General features: G+C 35.7%; 1 protein-coding gene across 3 annotated transcripts in view; it reads right to left on the bottom strand.

The window, feature by feature from the left end:
• GXYLT1 (glucoside xylosyltransferase 1) overlaps nucleotides 1–23,182 on the bottom strand; it is a 52,067-nt gene that overhangs the window by 6,591 nt on the left and 22,294 nt on the right. For all 3 annotated transcript variants that reach the window (XM_019452469.2, XM_019452467.2, XM_019452468.2), the window contains 4 exons: nucleotides 22,356–22,481; nucleotides 18,366–18,617; nucleotides 11,473–11,596; nucleotides 10,992–11,164 (listed from right to left, as the gene is read on the bottom strand). In XM_019452469.2, the coding sequence (XP_019308014.1) occupies nucleotides 10,992–11,164; nucleotides 11,473–11,596; nucleotides 18,366–18,617; nucleotides 22,356–22,481 (675 nt within the window). The remainder of the gene's footprint in view (nucleotides 1–10,991; nucleotides 11,165–11,472; nucleotides 11,597–18,365; nucleotides 18,618–22,355; nucleotides 22,482–23,182) is intronic.

Raw genomic sequence — 23,182 nt, 5'->3', positions numbered from 1 at the left:
CAGAGCCTGAAGCCTGCTTCAGATTCTGTCTCCCTCTCTCTGTGTCTCCACCCCCTCCCCCACCACTTACACTCTGTCTCTCTCTCTCTCTTAAATATGAATAAACATTTTTTAAAAAGAAAGAAAAAGCAAAGCAAAGCCGTAAACAGTAAAATGAAAAATACACATGTTGAACATTGTTTGGCCCACTATTTCCAAAATGTATTTTTGACCAGTCCTTTTTCCCTGTAAAATACATTAATATCCCAAGGAATATATTTTGAAAAATACTGTAGTAGCAGCTAAGTGGAAATAACTTGTGATTTTAGTGTTTTCAACCAGCTCTGTTTTTTTAAAATAATTTTTTCAAGTTTATTTATTTTGAGAGAGAACGGGAGAGCACAAGTTGGGGAGGGACAGAGAGAGAAGGGGACAGAAGAATCCCAAGCAGGCTCCATGCTGTCTGCGCAGAGCCCATTGCAGGTCTCGATCCCAAGAACGCGAGATCATGACCTGAGCCGAAACCAAGAACAGGACGCTTAACCTACTGAGCCACCCAGGCATCCCTAACCAGCTATATTGTTTTATTTGGCCTTTGCAACCAGGCATTTTTTCAATTAGAATGATAGATGGGGCTTGAAAATGGAACATTTTATGTGAAAGTTTGGTATCAGTGAAATATGCAAGATCTTGAAGGAAATCCAGAACCTGAAATCACAGAAGGATCAAATGACCTGAGGTCATTCCCAAGGTTCACCACCATGACACTGAGGGGAAGGAAAGGAAAGGAAAGGAAAGCACCACTTGAATCACAATTAGTGAGTCTGCAGGAAGCCACAGCCAACCTTTGGAAACAGGATGAACTTGGATGATAATTTGTAACATGGCTTTTATCACTGTATAGATGTAAACAGATGCTAAACCTCAGTATCTCTTCAGAAAGAAAACTATGAACATTAACTGCATGAAACCATCACTCTGGGGGTGATTTTCAAAACCCAATCATATACACTGAAGATAAACATTGTTTTGAAGATCAAAAAAAGGGGGGAAGAGGAGCTTCACTAGGAAGAATGTAATGAAAATAATAATTAAAAAAAAGAAAGAAAGAAAATAACTGACACATAGGTATCTGGGAGAAATTAAAAGCTGGACTTGTTTTGTTTTGTTTTGTTTTGGTTTGGTTTGGTTTAAAGGACCTCCTACATGCAAAGCACCTAAGAGCTTTAAATGTATTAAGCATTTAAGCCTCACACCAACTTTAGGAATGGTAATACAATTACCCCACTTACAATCAAACAACTAAGTTACAAACAACTACGGCAAGGAGAGAGAATTCTCCTAGTTACAAAGGTAGTAAGCAGCCAAGCCAGAATTCAACCCCAGCTCCAAAACTACAAGCTGCTGGCCACCACACAGCACTGCTTATCCAAATAAATATACGAAACTGTGTCAAATCAGTTTCAAAAGTCCTGTTGAAAGGTAAAGCTCAATTAACAGTGGGAAACTGGGAAAACAGCTATACTGGGTAAAGGTGTGCCTAAAATTTGTTTGGGGTTAAAAGCAGCAGCCATGTTGAACGAGGCAACCTTTATCAAGTGACACTGTCAAGTAACATCTCAACGTACGCAAAACACATGCTTGGACAACTGTGTTTGAGAGGCAGATAATACTGTGAAGACCAAACTACGATCTTTTTCTTACTCAGCAATGACAATAAAATAAAAATATTACAAAGCTGCTTAAAAGTTAATTCCCAGAGGGGCACCTGGTGGCTCAAGCAGTTAAGCGTCTGATTCCTGATTTAGACTCAGGTCATGATCCTATGGTTCTGTCAGTGCAGAGCCTACTTGCTATTCTGTCTCCCTCTCTCTCCGCCCCTCCCCCGTCTGCTCTTTGTATCTGTCTCAAAATAAAAATAAACTAAAAAAAAGAGTTAATTCCCACAAATATGAAGTACTTGAGATTCAGTTAATTCATTTTCATGTTATTTAAATCCAAGTGCTTGTGGTTAAAAAATTTTTTCTTCCCTGAGAAACTATTTTGATGGAAGATTTTTATGAAATAATAACAGTGCCTCATGAATTAGAGCTCTAATTTTAGTCCCAATAACAACTAATTTTACCTTTAAGACAGAAGATGATAAATTACCAAAATTTCCAACTATATAAATACAGCCTGAAGCCCCAGCACCTTCTGCCATTCATATAATCTGTAGCACCAAAAAGTTGTGCAGGACATAACTTGCATCTAGGTGCTCCCCTTCCCAGAGGCCACATGTGGCCTTTCCTGACTACAAGCCTCTTTCCACACTGGATGCTGTGCCTGACTCATTCACCTTTCCTTCTCTGCCTAGTACTCATCCTTGTAGCTCAGTTCAAATGTCTGCACTTCTGAGAAGCCTTTCCTCATACAGTTAATCACTCCTTCTTCACTGGCACAGTACCCAGTACACAAACTTTTAAGATCATGCTTTTATACATAAGACTGTCAGTTGAAAGGCAGTGAATAAGTATTGAGGCTAAGATGACCACAATTAGATAATCTGAGGGATTTTCAAAGAATAGAACAGGTTTTTAAAAGATGACAAAATGGCAATTCAATCCAACAAAATGCTGAGAGCCAAGTACACACAAGAAGGTCCAATAGTAACCCTAAACCACGATTTCACCTTCCATGGTTTCTGTTCCCTGCAGCCAACTGCAGTCTGGAAGCAGATGGTCCTCCTTCTGACACACTGTGAGAAGGTCAACAATAGCCTAACGCTGCTACAATGCCTACATCATTCACCTCACTTCATCCCATCACACAGGCATTTCATCATCCCACATCATCACAGGAAGAAGGGTAAGCATAGGACAATAAGATATTTTGAGAGAGACTACATTCACATGACTTTTATTACAATATATTGTTATAACTGTTCTATTTCATTATTGGTTATCGTTAATCTCTTATGTGCCTAATTTATAAAGTAAATTTTATCACAGATATGTATGTATAGGAAAAAACAAGTAGGTATAGGGTTCAGTACTATCTACAGTTTCAGACATCCACTGGGGGTCTTGAAACATGACCCATGGATTAGGGGTGGGGACTACCATTGCATAGGAGGGAAACACTCAGGACTCCCTTGCAGAGATAGTTATGCAAATATAAGCAGGATGTGGAGTAAATCAAAGTTAACACAGAACCACCAAGAAATGTAATTCAGAATGAAATACATGAAGCAGAAAATACCTTATAGAGCAATAAAATGTTTTGTTCCCATTTTGCATTCGCAATTTCTAATCTTAATATTTTTATTCACTCAACAACTAATATTTAACAAATACGTATGGACTGTAAAACCTGATTTGCTGGAAGACACAGCCATGCATTTACATTTTAAAGATGGTTCATATCCTTTATAATTCAAATTGTTCATCTGCATTCAATGGCTATGACTCAGTTTCTGTCTGAAACTCACATAAATACCCTTGTCTGAATGCAATGCTTTTAAAAATTACACTTCTCGCTGAATTATAGATAAGGGAAGATAAAAACACTAAGCAAGAGCACCATAAAAGACTGATTAACTTCATTAAATTGAAAAATGGAAACATATAGCAATAGTTAATACAGATCCAAAACAAACACAAATAATCATTAATTCAGTATTTAAAAATATTTTAAAAGATTTATTTTTTAAAAATCAAGCATAATTAATCGCCTTAAAACCATTACTCATCTTTTCAAAGGTATATATTTACCAAAGATAAAAGAAAAGATCATATAAAACTCGTGAGATTTAATTCCTCAATAACAGATTTTCTTAATGCTCAAAGGAAACAAAGAAATCCTATTTTTATAGGAATGCATTTCTTTTCAATCGTGCAGTCTCAGAATCCCAAAAGTACTTTTCTTCATTTTTATCACCTTTTGACAACCCACGATAAAGCATTATTAATATACAAAATTGATTTCTGAGGGCATACAAGGTCTGCTACATTAAAATGAACATCAACACTAAATTTTATAATTCTTCGGTGTCACTGTATCATGATAAACTGATTACCCAGAAACTTTATCTGTCAAGTTTATAGAAGAAGAAACTTAGCAAATACACAAAATGGTAGCCTACAATGCTCTCAGCACTGTGCCTACCACCACGTTTGAGAAACACCAATTTCCAGGAAAAAACTTCAGTTCCTTATCACTGCAGATCATCACTTAACCTGGCCCTGCACCAGCACAGTGACCCCATCCCAGCCACTGCGAACCCAGCACTCCATCCAAGTGAACAGCTCCACACCTGACCTCTCTGTGGACTTTTTGTGAAAAAAGCATTTTTTGTGTAGAAAACCCCTGAACCTTTTTCTCAAGCATTACTCTGCCCAGAAAGACCATCCTCCTGGAAAACTCTTACTCATTCAAGGCCCACTTCAAATGCCTCCTTGTGAGGCCTTCCCTGGCCCTTCAAGGCAAAAAGCTCTTAACAGTTTCAGTACCATCTCTGTCACAACGGATTATAGTTAAGTATTTTCATTCTCATTCCTATTAATGAGGATGTACTAGGCCAGTTATTAGCAATAAAAAAAAACAAGTATCTAGAAAATAGGGTCAATCAGCTCTTCTCCTGACCCCCACACTTAAACCAAACTAGCACTATTATCTATTTATGTTCTGTCTTCACATCCACATAAGATTAGGCACAGTCTAGTCGAACAGAGTACATCTGCATGAGGGATAAGTGGTTACATGTATTTCTCCCAAAGTATCAGTGAATTAGCTGCATAGACAGTGAAGACATAGCCCATTAAGCAAAATCATAAATCCATTTGGATTTGCCCCAAGTCTTGGTCCCCAACATATTCACGGAGACCTGGTTCATGCATCCATCTAGGGGTATATAAAGTATAATCGCTCCCTTGGCACAAAAACAGACACATAGACCAATGGAATAGAATTGAAACCCCAGAACTAGACCCACAAACGTATGGCCAACTAATCTTTGACAAAGCAGGAAAGAACATCCAATGGAAAAAAGACAGTCTCTTTAACAAATGGTGCTGGGAGAACTGGACAGCAACATGCAGAAGATTGAAACTAGACCACTTTCTCACACCATTCACAAAAATAAACTCAAAATGGATAAAGGACCTGAATGTGAGACAGGAAACCATCAAAACCCTAGAGGAGAAAGCAGGAAAAGACCTCTGACCTCAGCCGTAGCAATTTCTTACTTGGCACATCCCCAAAGGCAAGGGAATTAAAATCAAAACTGAACTACTGGGACCTTATGAAGATAAAAAGCTTCTGCACAGCAAAGGAAACAACCAACAAAACTAAAAGGCAACCAACGGAATGGGAAAAGGTATTTGCAAATGACATATCGGACAAAGGGCTAGTATCCAAAATCTATAAAGGGCTCACCAAACTCCACACCTGAAAAACAAATAACCCAGTGAAGAAATGGACAGAAAACATAAATAGACACTTCTCTAAAGAAGACATCCGGATGGCCAACAGGCACATGAAAAGATGCTCAACGTCGTTCCTCATCAGGGAAATACAAATCAAAACCACACTCAGATATCACCTCACGCCAGTCAGAGTGGCCAAAATGAACAAATCAGGAGACTATAGATGCTGGAGAGGATGTAGAGAAACAGGAACCCTCTTGCACTGTTGGTGGGAATGCAAATTGGTGTAGCCACTCTGGAAAACAGTGTGGAGGTTCCTCAAAAAACTAAAAATAGACCTACCCTATGACTCAGCAATAGCACTGCTAGGAATTTACCCAAGGGATACAGGAGTACTGATGCATAGGGGCACTTGTACCCCAATGTTTATAACAGCACTCTCAACAATAGCCGAATTGTGGAAAGAGCCTAAATGTCCATCAACTGATGAATGGATAAAGAAATTGTGGTTTATACACACAATGGAGTACCACGTGGCAATGAGAAAGAATGAAATATGGCCCTTTGTAGCAACATGGATGGAACTGGAGACTGTGATGCTAAGTGAAATAAGCCATACAGAGAAAAACAGATACCATATGGTTTCACTCTTACGTGGATCCTGAGAAACTTAACAGAAACCCATTGGGGAGGGGAAGGAAAAAAAAGAGGTTAGAGTGGAAGAGAGCCAAAGCATAAGAGACTCTTAAAAACTGAGAACAAACTGAGGGTTGATGGGGGGTGGGAGGCAGGGGAGGATGGGTGATGGGTATTGAGGAGGGCACCTTTTGGGATGACCACTGGGTGTTGTATGGAAACCAATTTGACAATAAACTTCATATATTGAAAAGAAAAATAAAAAAAATAAAGTATAATCGCTCCCTGCCAACTCACCTTAATTACATAAAAGAGGATTGTTAAGACGGGGGAAAAAAAGAACAGATATCTAAGGCAAGGGTGGGGGAGGGGCAGTATAATTTTTTTCATTGTCAATATAAAGCAGATGCTTAAAAGAGGAAAATGAGTGATGGGCACTAAGGAGGGCACCTGTTGGGATGAGCATTGGGTGTTTATGTAAGCTAATTTGACAATAAATTATATTAAAAAAATAATAATAATAATAACAAAAAAGGAAACCCCAGACACCAGCATGTGGGGGGAGGGGGGGGAGGTTTAAAAAAAAAAAAAAAAAAAAGAGGAAATCCCGTTTACAAAGGCAACAAAGAAATTAAAATACTGAAGCATAAACTTACGATCTGTTCAAAATATGAACATATCTATTAAACATTCATGAAAGACACAAATGGAAAGATAGCCCTTGTTCTTGATTAAGATGTCTCAACAACCAAACGTGTCAATACCATCAAAATGTCTGCAGCTCCTAAGAAGCGGACTCACTACCAATAAAAATACAAAATGAGTTAATATTTGTAGAAAAAGATATCTACAATAGCTAGGAAAACAGTAAAAACAGGCTCTGAAGAAGTAACCCTACCAAATATTAAAACATAACACAACACCTTTATAATTAAAATAGTATTGCATTAGTACAAAAATAGGCCAATGTAACAAAACAGAAAATCCAGATATTACAACAGAACTTTAGTATATAATAAAGTCAGTATCTCAAATCTTTGGGTTAAAGACAGACTTAAATAAACGGGTATTCAGTCAAGATAGCCATTTGGGAAAAGGTCCATACCTCACCGAATACAAAAGATTAAGTTCCAAATTGAGCAGAAGACTAAATGTAATAAATGATACAGTATGCAGGTGAATTTTTCTACAACCTGAGTGTAAGAATTAAAAGGTTTCTAATTACGAATTTTTCTTAAAGCTTTTAAAAACTTGATTACATAAAATTAAAAAAAAATTTTAATGGCAAAAAATGCTATAAACAAAGTAGAACTGGCAGAAAATATTTCCAGCAGATATCACAGATAAAGGACTAATGTCCCTCAAATACAAAGAACTTGCAACAATTGGCAGGAAAGGAGGGGGGAAGCAAACACCAAAATTCCCTCATGGTGATGGTTGCACAACTCTGTAAATATGCTAAAAATTACTGAATTATGCACTTTATTTTTTAATTTTTAATGTTTATTTAATTTTGAGGGAGAGAGAGAAAGAGTGCAAGCAGGGAGGCGGGGGGTGGCAGGGCAGAGGGAGAGGAAGACACAGAATCCGAAGCAGGCTCCAGGCTCTGAGCCGTCAGCCCAGAGTCCAAGGTGTGTCTTGAACTCATGAACTGCAAGATCATGACCTGAGTCAAAGTCGTAAGCTTAAGGGACTGAGCCACCCAGGAGCCGTGAATTATGCACTTTAAATGAGTGAACTTTGTATATATAAACTATGTGTCTAGAAAATTATTTATTTTTTTAATGTTTATTTATTTTTGAGAGAGAAAGAGAGCACAAGTTGGGGAGGAGCAGAGAGAGGGAGACACAGAATCCAAAGCAGCTCTAGACTCTGAGCTGTCAGCACAGAGCCCAACACAGGGCTGAAACCCACGAACCATGAGATCATGACCTAAGAGTCGGACACTTAACCAACAGAGCACCCAGGTGTCCCTCAATAAAATTATTTTTAAAAACCTATAGAATAGGTAAAAGAGACCTGAAAGAAAATTCACCAAAGAAAAGATATGAAAATGGCCCTTACATATATAAAACGATGCTGAACTTACTCATAAAAGAAATTAAAACTAAACTAAGATTCCATTTCTCACTCATCAAAATGGCAAAATTTTGAAGGCTTGAAAACACACTCTACTGATGAGGCTGTTGGGAAATAGGCCTCCTCATAAAATGTGGGCAGGAATTCAAATAATCCTTCTGTAGGGGAAATAGGCAGTATCTTCAATCCTTAATGCCACTTGCAGGAACTTACCCTGAAGATACATCTCCCATCAATACAAACATATATACGGCAAGGTTATGCACTGCTGCATTATTCAGAATTCAATATGTTGGAAACTACGAAAATGTTCAAATGTAAGAGATTGCTTGAATAAACGCTGGTATATACACAAAACTCTGAAATAGGATACAGTCTTTAAAAAAAAAAAGATAAATGGGTGGGGGGGGATGGGTGAAACAGGTGATGGGCATTAAGGAGTGCACTTGTGATGATCACTGAGTGGTGGATATATAGAATTGTCTAGTCACTATACTGTACACCTGAAACTAACATAACACTGCATGTTAACTATACTGGAATTAAGATAAAATTTTTTAAAAAGAGGAAGAGATTTATTAATACATGAATTTTTAGACTTTTAAGTGAAAAAAACAAAGAGCAAATAATATAAACAGTATGCTTATATTTTGTGTAAGAAAAGGGGGATTACAAAAAAAAAAAGAAAAGGGGTATTACAAAATATACATGTATCTGCTCATATATACAGGAAGGACAAATCAGAAAACAATGAAACGGGTAATTTATGGGTTTGGGGGCTTGGGGTGGAAGGGGAGGGGGAAAAGTGATACTTCTGAGTAAACCTTTATATAGTTTTGACTTTTATTAACATTTAGCATATCAAATTAAAGTTGAATCAGTAGGAGCATCTGGCTGTGTCAGTCAATAGACATGCAACTCTTGATCTTGGGGTTGTGATTAACTCCCACACTGGGTGTGGAGATTACTTAAAAATAAAATCTTAAAAAAAATAAAAATAAAAAAATAAAGTCGAATCAATAAAGGAGGAAAAAAACTTAAAACTGAAAGCATATCGAAGCAAATAAACCCAACTGTATTTCAAATGAATAAAATAACCACACTGAAAGGTAGGAAAAAAAACTAATCCAAGTAGCTGCTGAACACAGTATTGAGTACATGCCCTCATGGGGGTATGGGGGGAAAGTGGTAGATAATGGGAACAAATCCTTAACTATTCTTAGTAGGTTGGTTTTTACCAAAGAATACAGCATTTCTAAAATTATTTTAAATGTATTGTAAGATTAAGCAGATAGGAAGTGCTTTATGTCAAAAGGCAGGATTCTAACTGTGGAAGGAGCTAAAACATGAAAACAGAGTAGAAAGCAGGAAGAGCCTTGGGGCAACAGTGGAGGCATCAGTGTGGGTACATGATTGTATATCATATACACTGAATGCATATATGTGTGTATTTAATTTTCCTCTCTCTGTCACTGAAAGAGCTCAGTGGCAAAGACAGTGGCTCAGAAGCAAAGACACCCTTGTGGCAATAAGCATGCCTAGCACCCAGAGCCCTCTGAAAGAAACCAGAGCTCCTTTGACAGATAGCTATTTTCAGGGTTAAGACAGGGAAGGTAAAACAAGTTGAGCCTAGCATATTTTGTTGAAAAAATAATAAAGAGGGGTGCCTGGATGTCCAGTCGGTTAAACATCTGACTTTGGCTCAGGTCATGATCTCATGATTCGTGGGTTTGAGTCCTCCGTCGGGCTCTGTGCTGACAGCTCAGAACCTGGAGCCTGCTTCAGATTCTGTGTCTCCCTCTCTCTCTTTCCATCCCCCATTCATGCTCTCTCTCTCTCTCTCTCTATCAAAAATAAGCATTAAAAAAAATAATAATGAAGTGGTACTCAAAACAATGATGGGAATATGTCAGATGAGCACACGAGTTTACCAAAAGGGACTCCCAATGACCAAAATGGAAACTTAGGCATCAACATAATAAAAGCAAATACTGCATTATAAATCATTAAAAAAAAAAAAAAAACCTATCAATGACTTCTTACTGTTAATGTACAGATCAATAAATTGATAAAAGGGGATGGCTCTACTTTACAGGAGAATGCTAGAGTGCCAAAGTTGTATGCAGAAGGAAAGCTAGGGCTGGATAATCATCAATTTGTGACTACCACAGTAAAGACTGGTTTGAACAAGAACCAACAATGGATGCTATATACAGTTTAGAAATTTTGATGAGAAGCAGGGTATTTCCATAAGAGGGAAAAAAACCTACACAATGGAGAAACTGAACGACATTTTGAGTGAGTGATTAAAACCAGCATCACCAATGAAGGGCAGGCACACAAAGGTGACTGTGAACGTGATACCCTGAGAAGGACACATCATTTACATAGTGTTTTGCCCTGGAGGACATACCCTAAACCTCATCATAAGGAAACATCAGACAAGCCAATATAAAGAACAGTCTAATACGGAAGGAGGTAAAGAGGCTCTACTCTCCAAAAATGTCAATGTCATAAAAGACAAAGAAAAACTGAGAAACTGTTCTACATCAAGAAAGTAAAGACACATGAAAATAATATATCAATATTAAATTTCCTGAGTTTGGTACCTACACTGTGGTTAATAAGAGAATGTCCCTGTTCTTAGTGAAAACACACTCAAGTCTTTAAGGAATAGAAGAGCATTATGTGTGCAACTTATATTCAAATGGTTCAGAAAAAAACATGTCTATATAAGAAAGAGAACCAATGATAAAGCAAATGATGTAAAATGTCAGTAATTAATCAACATTAGTAAAGGATATGGACATTTTTTGTATATTCTTGCATATTCTCTAAGTTTGTAAGAATTTCAACATAGAAAGTTCAAAAAATAAAAGAACACATTCTTACATTTCTCAATGCTTCATAAATAGCTCTAAATGCTGGTTGTTTATCATCATGGTAAACACCTCTGTTCCCATGAAGAATAAAGATTCCTTCTTCTTCTGCTCCCTGGCAATTGCTTCCATATATACAATGATCTGGTCGATAATTCCATTGACATGGAAAAACAAAAAGGCTTTCTATGTGAAGAAAAATAAAACAATAAAGCAAATAACTCTAATTCCACGAATGAACATTCTGCAAAAATTTTAGTTTAAAAATACTGCTCTTACAGGAAATTTAAAATAGTGCAAAATACATTTGGCATTTAGATCCCTTCCTACGAAAGCAACATGAAGAAAAGTTTAAAAATAAACGTTTTACTCTGTCTTAAACATAATTAGTGATATCCATTAATCAAAGTCAAATAAATGCATTTCTTCATTTTTGACTACATATTACCTGATTTTTTACAAATGCAAAGAATAAAAGAAATTTAAATGATTACCTGGATTATGAAAAAAGATGATATTCAACAGATCTTGATCCCCCCATGTGATATTCAGTTTGTATTTTTTAAGCAGTGGCATAAGTATATCTCCCCATCGCAGCCGTACAGCTGTCATGTCATTCTGTGGGGAAATACATCAAGAAATGCTCAGGCTTCCATGTTTCAAATGGCAGCACAAGGACAGTTCCCCATTCTTCCCTTAGCATTACAGAGTAGCACGGAAAAATGCAAACTTCTTCTCTTATAAAACCAAGTGACTCCAATGTAAACCTAAATGTGAGTAGGGAGCAGGGAAGATAACAAAAGAAGACATCTGAAGCTGCATGTAGAAGTCACAAAACTAATAAAAGTCAGGAAAGAATAGGAAAGAGAAAGTAGGTGACAGTGTAAAGTACTATGACTATGACCTTACCCTAAAATGCAGATAGTTTTAGTACTTGTATCATATGTCTAGATATCACCTATGTCTATGTCACAGAGTTTTTTGGGGTTCAACCTGTTAATGTATAAGGTACTTGGAACTTTTTATCTAATGTGTAAATAAAAAGTACCTGGCACATAGTACATACTTAATGTTAGCTATTACTGTTACCGTGATCACTATCATTCTTAGACTGATTTGCTAATTTTTTATAATTGACATTTCAAAGAAATCCACTTGAAACTGATAAATCAAAAACAGGTAGTGAATTTTATCATTTGCCTTTTCAGTCTCTATAAAGTTGCTCATAAGCTCATTATTTTAAAGCAGAAAGTCAAATACCCAAGGAAACAAAAGAGTTCAAAGAGGGCTCTGGATCTTGTGAATGTGGGTGACAAGCGGTGGAGCTGAATACTAAGCCTTTTCAACTCATTTCCTTCTTTTAAACTCTCCAGACTTAAACCAGTATTCCTCAAAGTGCAATTTACAGTGTGCAGAACAGTGAATTTTTTATGTCCTTCACAATATTAAGTACAGAAATTAAGAGTAACATTTAGAAACATTTATGGCAATTCAAGAGAATAATTTTATATTTAATCTAACATGTTTCTAGTCACACACACAAAAATGTAAAAAACATTTTTCTAGTAACTTATATACATCATTTTTACAAACATATTGGCTCATGAAAAACTAAATTTAAAATACAAAATTGATCCTCCATACACAGTTTGAATGGCATTGTTCTAAGCTATTCTAGGATATATAATAAACACAATGGGGGTGTAACAATCTATTCCTTAAGAAAGAGAAAGAAAAGCCAGAGTTTCTGGGGAAAAGCTACATATTTAAACTAAATATTATCTGCTATAGTCATATTACCCTCGTGCCAAGTCTCTCAACACAGTAAACACAGTAATTATAAAATAATCAGGAATTCCCCAAAACAATGACTGAAAGAAGTTTTATTTAAGGAAATAATAAGAAAATACTTTGTTGAAAGGACGACTCTGAAGTAAGTCATTTAGCATGTTAACTAAATGTTCTTAGGGTAAGAAAAGGGAAATCTGAATTATAAAAGGACAATGACCAGCAACACATTCAACACACAGGGCTGGTGAACCCCTTGTACCATGCCATTTTCAAATCTTCATTGGATTCTGTGCATTCAAATACATACATATAAATATATAAAGAAATACACCTATTCAGGGGCACCTGGGTGGCTCAGTCAGTTGAGAATCTGACTTCGGCTCAGGTCATGATCTCACGGTTCCTGAGTTTGAGCCCCGCATTGGGCTCTGTGCTGACAGCTCAGAGTCTGGCGCCTGCTTTGGATTCTGTCTCTCTCTCTCTGCCCCTCCCCCACTCGCAATGTCTCTCTCTGCCTCTCTCTCTCAAAAATAAATTTTAAAAATATTTTTTAAAAAAGAAATATGCCTATTCAAAAAAAAAAATCAATGAAAGATAAAATTACAAGGTCTAGTGAAGTCTTCAGAAAAAAAAAGGAAAATAACTTTAAGGAAAAGTTCTATAAAAATATTTGATAAAAATATATAAAAACCATGTTAAAAATAACACTATTATATGCTAATTATATAACCTAGAATATCCAAAACAACTAATGAAAAACTATACAAAATTAGTTTAGAAAAGAGGAATTACATATAAAAGAAGTTCAAGTTAATAGAAACTGTTTTAAAAATAGAGAAATGGTCAAGGGGTATGGACAAAGAGCCATTCCCAAAGGAGGAAACAGAAATGGCCAAAAATTAAATGAACACATAATTTTCCACACTGGTAGTATAGTTGACTAGGAAAGTGTAAGTTAAAATAGGAAGTACTTTTCAGTCATATAACTACATGCTCATACTAGTACACAAAAAAATAAAACCAAATCATCCATTCTCTGCAATCTCAAACACATATGTACTGATATAAAAATCAATTATATATTTATTGAGTGAAAAAGGCAAACTGAAGATATATAAGAGGAATTTATTTTATTTAGCTTATTTATTTATTTTGAGAGAGAGAATATGAGAGAGCAGGGCAGGGGCAGAGAGAGAGAGAGAAGGAGACAGAATTCCAAGCAAGCTGCAAGTTGTCAGCGCACAGCTTGATGTGGGGCTCTATCCCACGAACCATGAGATCATGACCTGAACCAAAATCAAGAGTTGGATGCTTAACAGACTTGAGCCACCTAGCTGCCCCTGTAAGAGGATTTTATAGGTAAGTGCTCATGTACATGTTTATCTGTTTCAAAACACATTTTTAATGGGTCTGAAAAATACAAAACAAAGTTTATGACGTCATTTGGGCAAAGAAATGAAACTAGGAATAGAGGTATGTAAAGGGTGGGACTTTTCTTTTTATTCTACATACAACTAAATAAAATTAAAAACATAAATTTTTTAGGGGCACCTGGGTGGCTCAGTCCGTTGTGTCCAACTTTGGCTCAGGTCATGATCTCTCAGTTCGTGAGTTCAAGCCTCGTGTCAGGCTCTGTGCTGACAGCTCAGAGCCTGGAGCCTATTTCAGATTCTGTGTCTCCCCTTCTCTCTGTCCCTCCCCTACTTGTGCTTTCTCTCTCTCTCTAAAAATAAACATTAAAAAAAATTTTTTTTCAAGAGGCCTTATTTATATTCTTTGTTTTTTCCCAATAGAAAAAGGTTAAGAAGTATCCTAACAGGGATTCAAGACTGCAAATATAATCATAACAAAATACAAAGCAACAGCTTAACCACGACTGTATCATTGTGTACCATGCATAATGAGAAACAACAAAAAAGTAGCAGTTTTATTTGAATTTTTATATATAACTATAATGCATCAGGTTGGAAATGAACAGTCATGAATTGTAGGAACTGTGTGACAGCAAAGCAAATTAAGAATTTAAAGTATGGTCATTATCTTAAATTCGTAGTCTTACAGCTTTTCATCCAATAAGAACCATAGGGCAACATTCACAGATGTGTACAAAACAGTTTAGAAAGTTACTACAAGTAATCAGTTATATCACTAGAGCCAGAAACTGTAGAATCAGTAGGAAAAAACAAGGCAATGTTTGCTACAGATATAGTCTGGAGAACAATCAGGAAAAACAAAGACAGACATATGAAAAAAGGAATCAAAAATTAATAAATTTTATAGAAACCTCTCAGCAATCATAAATATAGTAACATCTGAAAACAAAGCAAACCTCCATTGTTCCCACAGGGCAAGAACAGGTTTGGAAAACAAGGACAGTAGATGTGAAGTAAATTGCACCTGCTGAATTAATGTATAATCATGCCTCTCATAGCCTTCATTAGTAAGTCTATAATGCACAGATGAAAACACAAGTTTAAAAGTCTTGAAATGATTTCAACTCCCATATCTACATCTCTAGTTGGTTTTAGAACATGCCACGACAAAAAGAAGGGGAGAAACTGCTAAAGTATTCAAGAGTGACATTTAAGTAAGTAAAAGATAATCATAGATTTGAACTAGATAGTTGTAACTTTGAAACGTTTGAGACAATAAATAATGGTGTTATACTAAATTATCTCTATGGTTCTTTGCAACAGTAAACTTCTCATAATTCTATGAATTTTGAATGAAGAGTTACTGAGAAGTCATATTATTCCTTAGCAGATAATCTTACAGCACCATCTTCTGGTATAATATTACTGTGCATAGGCTAACAATCCAAAAAGGAAGACCTCATGGTATTATGCCTGTTTTATTTAGTAAAACCTATGGTTCATGAGATTTTAAAACTCAAGCTATATTAACAAATTGGGTACCTGAAGAAATGTTCACTGTTAACAGCATAGGTTACACTAGCCTCATTAATGCATTCAATTGTAGGAGACAAAACTGAAAAGAATCAAGATTTCAGAAAGGTTCAGAAAACAGGGAAGCTAAAAAACGAAACAAAAAACAAAACAAACAAACAAAACCAGGTTTACTACATCTACAGAAAATAAGGATGATGGGTACAAATGGTCCTAAGACTCAAATGTCAAGGCATGGGCGATGCTGCAAGCAGCAATGTTGCCTGTATCAGATATAAATCGAGGAAACAACTCTAAGTGGGGCCAAGATTTAAATGAGACACACAAATGCAGTAATAAATAATGGTATTAATTCCAGTTCACCAGGAGGCATAAGAAAAATATCTGACAAATATACACACATATATCCTCATATCATAAAAGACATAATAGATTTTAATGTTTAACACAGCCCTAACTAGATATAAAGGGATAAACAGTAAGTCTATATGGGTGTTTCAGAAGTCACTGCTTGTAGCTAACATTTAGGTGCTTACTATGTGCCATGCTCTGCACTAAGCATTTTCTTTTTATTTTTTATTTTAATTCCAGTATAATTAACATACAATGTTAGGTTCGTTTCAGGTATATACAACATAGTGACTCAACAATTCTATACATTACTCAGAGCTCATCATAATACGTGTACTCTTTTAATCACCATCACCTATTTCATCCATCCGTTCACCTTCCTCCCCTTTGGTAACCATCAGTTTGTTCTCTATAGTCAAGAGTCTATTTCTTGGCTTTTCTCTCTCTCTTTTTGTTCATTTGTTTTGTTTCTTAAATTCCATGAGAGATCATACGGTGTTTGTCTTTCTCTGACTGATTTCATTCAGCACTAAACTCTCTAGATCCACCCACGTTGCTGCAAATGGCAAGCTTCCATTCCTTTTTGTGACTAATATTCCATTGTATGTATATACCACCTCTTCTTTATCCATTTATTGATCGATGGGACACTTGGGTTGCTTGCTTCCATAATTTTATGGCTATTCTAAATAATGCTGTATAAACGTAGGGATGTGTATATCTTTTTGAATTAGTGTTTTTTTATTCTTTGGGAAAATACCCAGTAGTGGAATTACTGGATCATATGGCATTTTTATTTTAAATTTTTTGAGGAACCTCCATACTGATTTCTGTAGTGGCTGTACCAGTTTGCATTCCTACCAACAGTGGCCAAGGGTTCCTTTTCTCCAGATCCTTGCCAACATCCGTTGTTTCTTGTGTTTTTTTACTGTAGCCATTCTGACAGGTTTGAGGTGGTATTTCATTGTAGTTTTGATATGTATTTCCCTATTAATGAAGGATGTTGAGTATCCATTCATGTCTGTTGGCCATCTGGACGTCTTCTTTGGAGAAATGTCTGTTCTCTTCTGCCCATTTTTTAACTGGATTATTTATTTTTTGGGTGTTGAATTATAGAAGTTCTTTATATATTTTACATACTAACCCTTTATCAGATTGGTCACTTGCAAACATGTTCTCCCATTCAGTAGGTTGTCTTTTGTTTTGTTGATGGTTTCCTTTGCTATGCAGGTTTTTATTTTGATGTAGTACCAATAATTTACTTTTGCTTTTGTCTCCCTTGCCCCAGGAGACATATCTAGAAAAATGTTGCTACAGCTGATGTTAGAGAAATCACTGCCTATGCTCTCTTCTAGGATTTTTATGACTTCAGGTCTCACATTTAGGTCATTAATCCTTTTTTAGTTTATTTTGTGTATGGTGTGAGAAAGTAGTCCAGTTTCATTCTTTTGCATGTAGTTGTCCAGTCTTCCCAACACCATTTGTTGAAAAGATGCACTAAGCATTTTAAATGGATCTCCTTTAAACTGACAACCTACACAAGTCCAATTATTATCTACTTTTCAGTTGAGAGAATTAACATTTGAAAATTAACCGGCTAATGGTTAAACAAGTGCACAGGTGGCAAAGTTAAATATACAGAGTTTGACTCCAGAGCCCACAAACTACAATGACATAAAACTCATCAACATAAAATTGGTAAATACAACATATGTATTTACAATGCACAGAGAAACTAAATAGCCTGATTCTTCCACTGACCCACAATCTGAGAGGTAAGAAACATGCAAGAATTTTTTTTAAAGTTAACTTCCAATAGCTCCCAAACAGCTCACATTTACTATGTGTTAGCCACCATTCTAACTCAATCCTCACAAAAGCCTATGATATAGGTAATGTTATCTGCCATCTTTATTTCACAGACGAGAAAACTAAAGCTCAGAGACATTAAAAATTTACTCAAAGTCCCAGAGGTTTGAACCAAGCAAACAAGCTACAGAGTCTTAAGCTCTTAACCACATCTCTGTGTTCCCCCAAGATGTTCTACAGCTGCACAACTATGAAATGACAACTACTACCTGGAATAACAATCTAGGAAGATGAAATTCACTACTTAGTGTAATGTTATTTTACTTCATTGTAATGACATCTGGCTTGATCTACCACAATCCTCCAACGGACAGAATAGTATGAACTCTCTTCTTCGATTATTCTAAATAAATGGAAAATTTCTGAATAGTTTAATCTACTTTTTAATAAAACAAAATTAAATTGGAAACCAAAAACTGTGTGGGAGGAAACAAAGAAATTTCAACCAAGCACCTGTATCAGTGACTTACCTTGAAATACTTCCTTCTCATTCTAGTCATATTCATCAACATAACTCCAGAGTTTACTCCAGTTTTTCCATAGTATGGGTGTCTGGCAAAGCGATTATACCATCCTATTCGAGGCTCTTCATGTTCTGGTGCCATTGCAGCAATTTGTGTGGAATTAAATTTCTTTAGTAAAGACCAAATATCATCAACTGGCCGTAAAAAAAGGATATCCGTGTCCACGTACAAGAGTGAATCAACTTCTTTCAGGATTAACTATAAGAAGAGAATATGAAACAATAATTATATTTTTATTTATTTAACATAAAATAAGAGAAGCTTTAACTGTAAAAAAATACCTATGAGATAAACTAATTTACATTAATTTTTAAGACATTTTTCCTGTGTCATTTTTACAATAGCATATATATATATATATATATATATATATATATATATATATGCACTGTGCTAATCTTTATATTAACTTTTAGAGAAAAAAGCTACAAAAACAATTCAGAACAAAAAATAAATACTGTACTAACAATTGGAAAAGTAAAGATTTGGGAGGAAATTCTTTTCATGATGGAAAATAACATTAACTTAGCTGACTTACATCTTGAATCTTAATTTCCTGAAATAAATACAGAAATAAATCAATACAAACAAAGATCTTCTCAACATGTTCTCTCGGTCTATAACACTAATGGCTGGTATGTATATATCATTTTGGTCTCAACTAGAAAATGATGAACCCAAACTACCTAGTTCTGGAGTCCACACTGTTTTGTTTTTGTGCTTAACTTGTGGTAGGGTCCCCTACCTACCTAAGGAAAGAAAGAAAAAAAAAAAAAAACTGAAGGTAACCTGACTATACGTGTACATGACAACATCCTTCATGACCTTGTAACATGAGATCACTTAATTGGACTGCATGGTTGTGTGTGTTACCATATATGGGAGACAAAGAAGTAGAAAATACATTTAAAAACTACCCCACGTGGCATTTGGGCTCAGTTCTTTGGGCACGAACCCAACTGAGCAGTGCCGGCATGAATAAAGTTGCTTCCTGGAAAGAAAAGCCTCTGTGCACGACTCTCTGTGCGAAAATCCTGCTACAAACTATCTCCAACAAATCAAAGTAAATGTGCATGTACTTAGCAAGGGTGAAGACAAAACTTGTCCTGAAAGAAAGACTAGCTACGTTGTTATTTTCTGAGAGATGTTAAATATGTTTTCTACAGGGATTTTTCAAGGAAAATACTTTATTTCTGCCTTACCCAAGAAGTTTAGAATCCAACTCTCACAAATTTAAATTTATTGCATACATCAGCATATTAGTACAACTCAATTATTACATTAACTCAAATCTTTTGGTGGCTCAGTTGGTTAAGCCATTATCTGATTCTGGATTTCAGCTCAGGTCAGGATTTTGCAGTTTGTGGGTTTGAGTCTCTTATCAGGCTGTATGCTGACACCATGGAGCCTGCTTGGTATTTTCTCTCTCTCTCTCTCTCTCTCTGCCCCTCCCCCACTTGCACTCTCTCTTCTCTCTCAAAATAAATAAACTTTAAAAATAAAAAAAAAAGAAAAGAATATAAAGAGAGTAAGAGTTTGATCCTCGTTCTGCTCCTTTTCAAAGTTGTTATCTCCTCCTGCTGCTAAGGTTGAGTCATCACCTTAATGAGCAGCTTACCAGGCTGCAATCACCCCATTCTCTCCTTGATTTAATATCAAGGTGGTAAAAAATCAGATGGTTTGACTACAGATCCTGACTAGGGAAGATTCACTTGTTCACAGATCCCAATTACAGGGTATGTATGTATATGTCTGTATGTCTGTCTCTCTTTGGGATGCAGAAAAGTGAAGGAAATTGTTTTTATATCAACATGTTGCTTCTGTACCATGAAACAAAGTGTGTTTACAAATTATTATATTGTTAGCAGACTTGGAAGACACTGATCACTGTTGAGAGCCACTGTTAACTGGAGATCAGACGTAAGGTTAAATAATAACCATGTCAGCATTTTTTCTATAGTTCCTTTTGGAGGAGGCAGGAGTTGGAAGAGCTTACATTAGTTGTTTTCATCAATCTATATCAAACGAAGAGAAACTCCATGAAAAAAATTATAACTTAGAAAAATAAAGCATCAATTTACTTAAATCTAGTTAAAAAGATGCAGAAGTAACAGTGAAATATGAGGACAATTTGACAGGTTTCAAATATATTTACTGTTTCAAATTCCATTTAGGAATTTAACCAGATTACAACACTAAATGATCTGGCAAATTTCATATCACAACATTAACAATTTAACTTGTTAATAATGCAGAACAAAATTGAAGAGAAATGGTTATAATATTAGGCTTCTATCATCACATACTATTTTTTCAGTAACATATTTATTTAATGCCATATTGTATTTGTTTAGCCCCTGCCTCCCACATTGGACAATAAGCTCTAGGAAAACAAGTCTGTTCCATTCATTCCTATATACCCAACACTTCTGTACAGACTCTTGGCAGAAAACAAGCACTCAATTTATTAACTAAATGAATGTGATACTAAAATGATTCCACATTAAAATGCTGTCTTAAACTTTTTTATTTTTATACTTTACTTATTTGCGGGGGGAGGGGGAGGACAGAGAGAGAACAGAGAGAGAATCCTAGGCAGGCTCCACACTGTCAGCACAGAGCCGGATGTGGGGCTCAAACTCACTAACTATGAGATCACAACCTGAACCAAAGCAAAGAGTCAGACATTTAATTGACTATATCACCCAGGTACCCCATAAACTTCTAAAATCTACAAGAAATATCTAAAACTTCTCTGGCTTTTTCCCTATCTAATCCCTTATTTGTGTGCTTCTTATAATGGAAGCAGAGACTGAGGAAGATCCTAGGATCTGAATTTTTTATGCACAGCAACAAAGTTACTGGTTAGGCAGACTCTGCTCAAAATTATAACTTTAAATCTTACTGATGACTTGGATTTGGTAAATTATATTCCTAGTATACTAAGAATTGCCTTACTCCACTTAAGAATAACAAATAACTAAAGTTTCCTCCCCCATAATTCAATCACTTTCCAGGATCTTGTCAGCTTCTTAAGTTCAATATTCTACTACCATAAGTATTTTAAACATTATAATGGTCCTAACAACTACTGTGAATTTTAAAACTGTGGATGAAATCAACTCAAAAGAAAGAGATAATCTTGCTTCTGAATATTTTTACATTTAAAAAAATGATCAGGGTTTATCACCAGAGAATAACACCAAAGAATTGCTCCACTGAATAAATGGTTCCCATTTCCCTTGAGTTTACATGCCTTAAATTTGTGTCTGTGTCGGGGTGCCTGGGTAGCTCAGCTGGTTAAGCGTCTGACTCTTGGTATTGGCTCAGGTCATGATCTCATGGTTGATGGGTTCCACCCACACTGTCAATGCAGCCTGCTTGGGATCCTCTCTCTGCCCCTTCCCCACTCTCCCTCGTGCACACTTGCTCTCTCTCAAAATAAAGAAACTGTAAATAATTAAAAAAAACACACACACACCTTGCCAACTGCATTAAAATATAATCAGGAAAGAGTAATGTGGCTTGGTATAAGAAAGAAATGGCTATTTAATGATGCAATCTACTTCACTTCCCAAATTATAAATGCAGTGGGCAACTAGAAGGGGAGACTGTCCGTGCATGTCTGCAACAGGCCTGGCTCCATTAAGATCTGATGACCTCCCTTCCTTCTTAAAAAAAAACAGTCTACAGCCCCTGAATAAATTAAAATGTAAGAAACAGTATTTCAACAGAAATTACTTACATTTTTCATTTTTAACAGATGTTTTCTTTGTAGCTTTTATTTGTTCTACAGGAAGTTTTTTTCCTAATGTAAAAAGGGAAAATCTACATGTGTTTGTGTTTTTTTAACTGACTTCTATGTAACTCTTCATTAACTCACGTTTGTAAAGGCAAAATTAGAAGGAAAAACAAAACACCGGAGAAAAAACTTACTGGCAAGAACAATCTCTGGGAAGCACACGGTTTAAACAGCTTTTTCCATTCCGCTGCATTCTCACTTGGAAAAGTTATTGGGTATAATGAATAATTAAATGTCTGCAGAAATGACCAGCTCTCAAGCTAAGAAATATATAAAAAAATAAGAACTCAGGTTAGATTGTTTCACTTTCAATTTTCTCTGCAAAATCATAAACCAACAGATTATTTTGAAAAGCTAAAAATTAAGGTATTATATGTTAATCCTGTACACAGTTCAGAGAAAATCAGATTCTTCTTTTCCACCATTTGTTTTATTCACAGTATTAAAATCCTAGTAACATTCTAGATCAGAGGCACAATGAAAGTTATAACAACCACAAAATCAGAAAGCTGAAAGCCTTGCAAGTTGTTCATCTACCTCATCTGACATATAAATCCCATCAATCACGAAACAAATTAAACTCAAAAAAATTAAGCACTAATTTTACACCCAAGTATGTATAATAGGAAATATTTACACTCAAAGTCAGACCAATATGAACTGGTTAGAAAATATCTGTCCGAGGTGCCTCGGTGGTTCAGATGATTATCATCATCTTTACCACTGTCTCAGAACACAAGGTGGTGACATTTCAGGTGACTTTTCTTTCTCTTATACGTTCTTTACCCATATCTATCTGTTCTACTTTTCTTGTACAGTTATAATTTTTTTGTTGTTAAGGTTATATGGTTGCCCTGACTAAAGAGTATACTTTTAACCCTCACAAACAACTTTAACAATATAGTTACATGACTAAGTTCAGACCAATGAGACACTGGCAAGAATGTCATATGCAACTTCT

Source organism: Panthera pardus, unplaced genomic scaffold (genome assembly GCF_024362965.1).
Source record: "Panthera pardus isolate Hobbes unplaced genomic scaffold, ASM2436296v1 HiC_scaffold_6, whole genome shotgun sequence".
NCBI classification, from domain to species: domain Eukaryota; kingdom Metazoa; phylum Chordata; class Mammalia; order Carnivora; family Felidae; genus Panthera; species Panthera pardus.
Note: the sequence above shows the minus strand (reverse complement) of the source record. Positions and strands in the feature narration are given on the sequence as shown.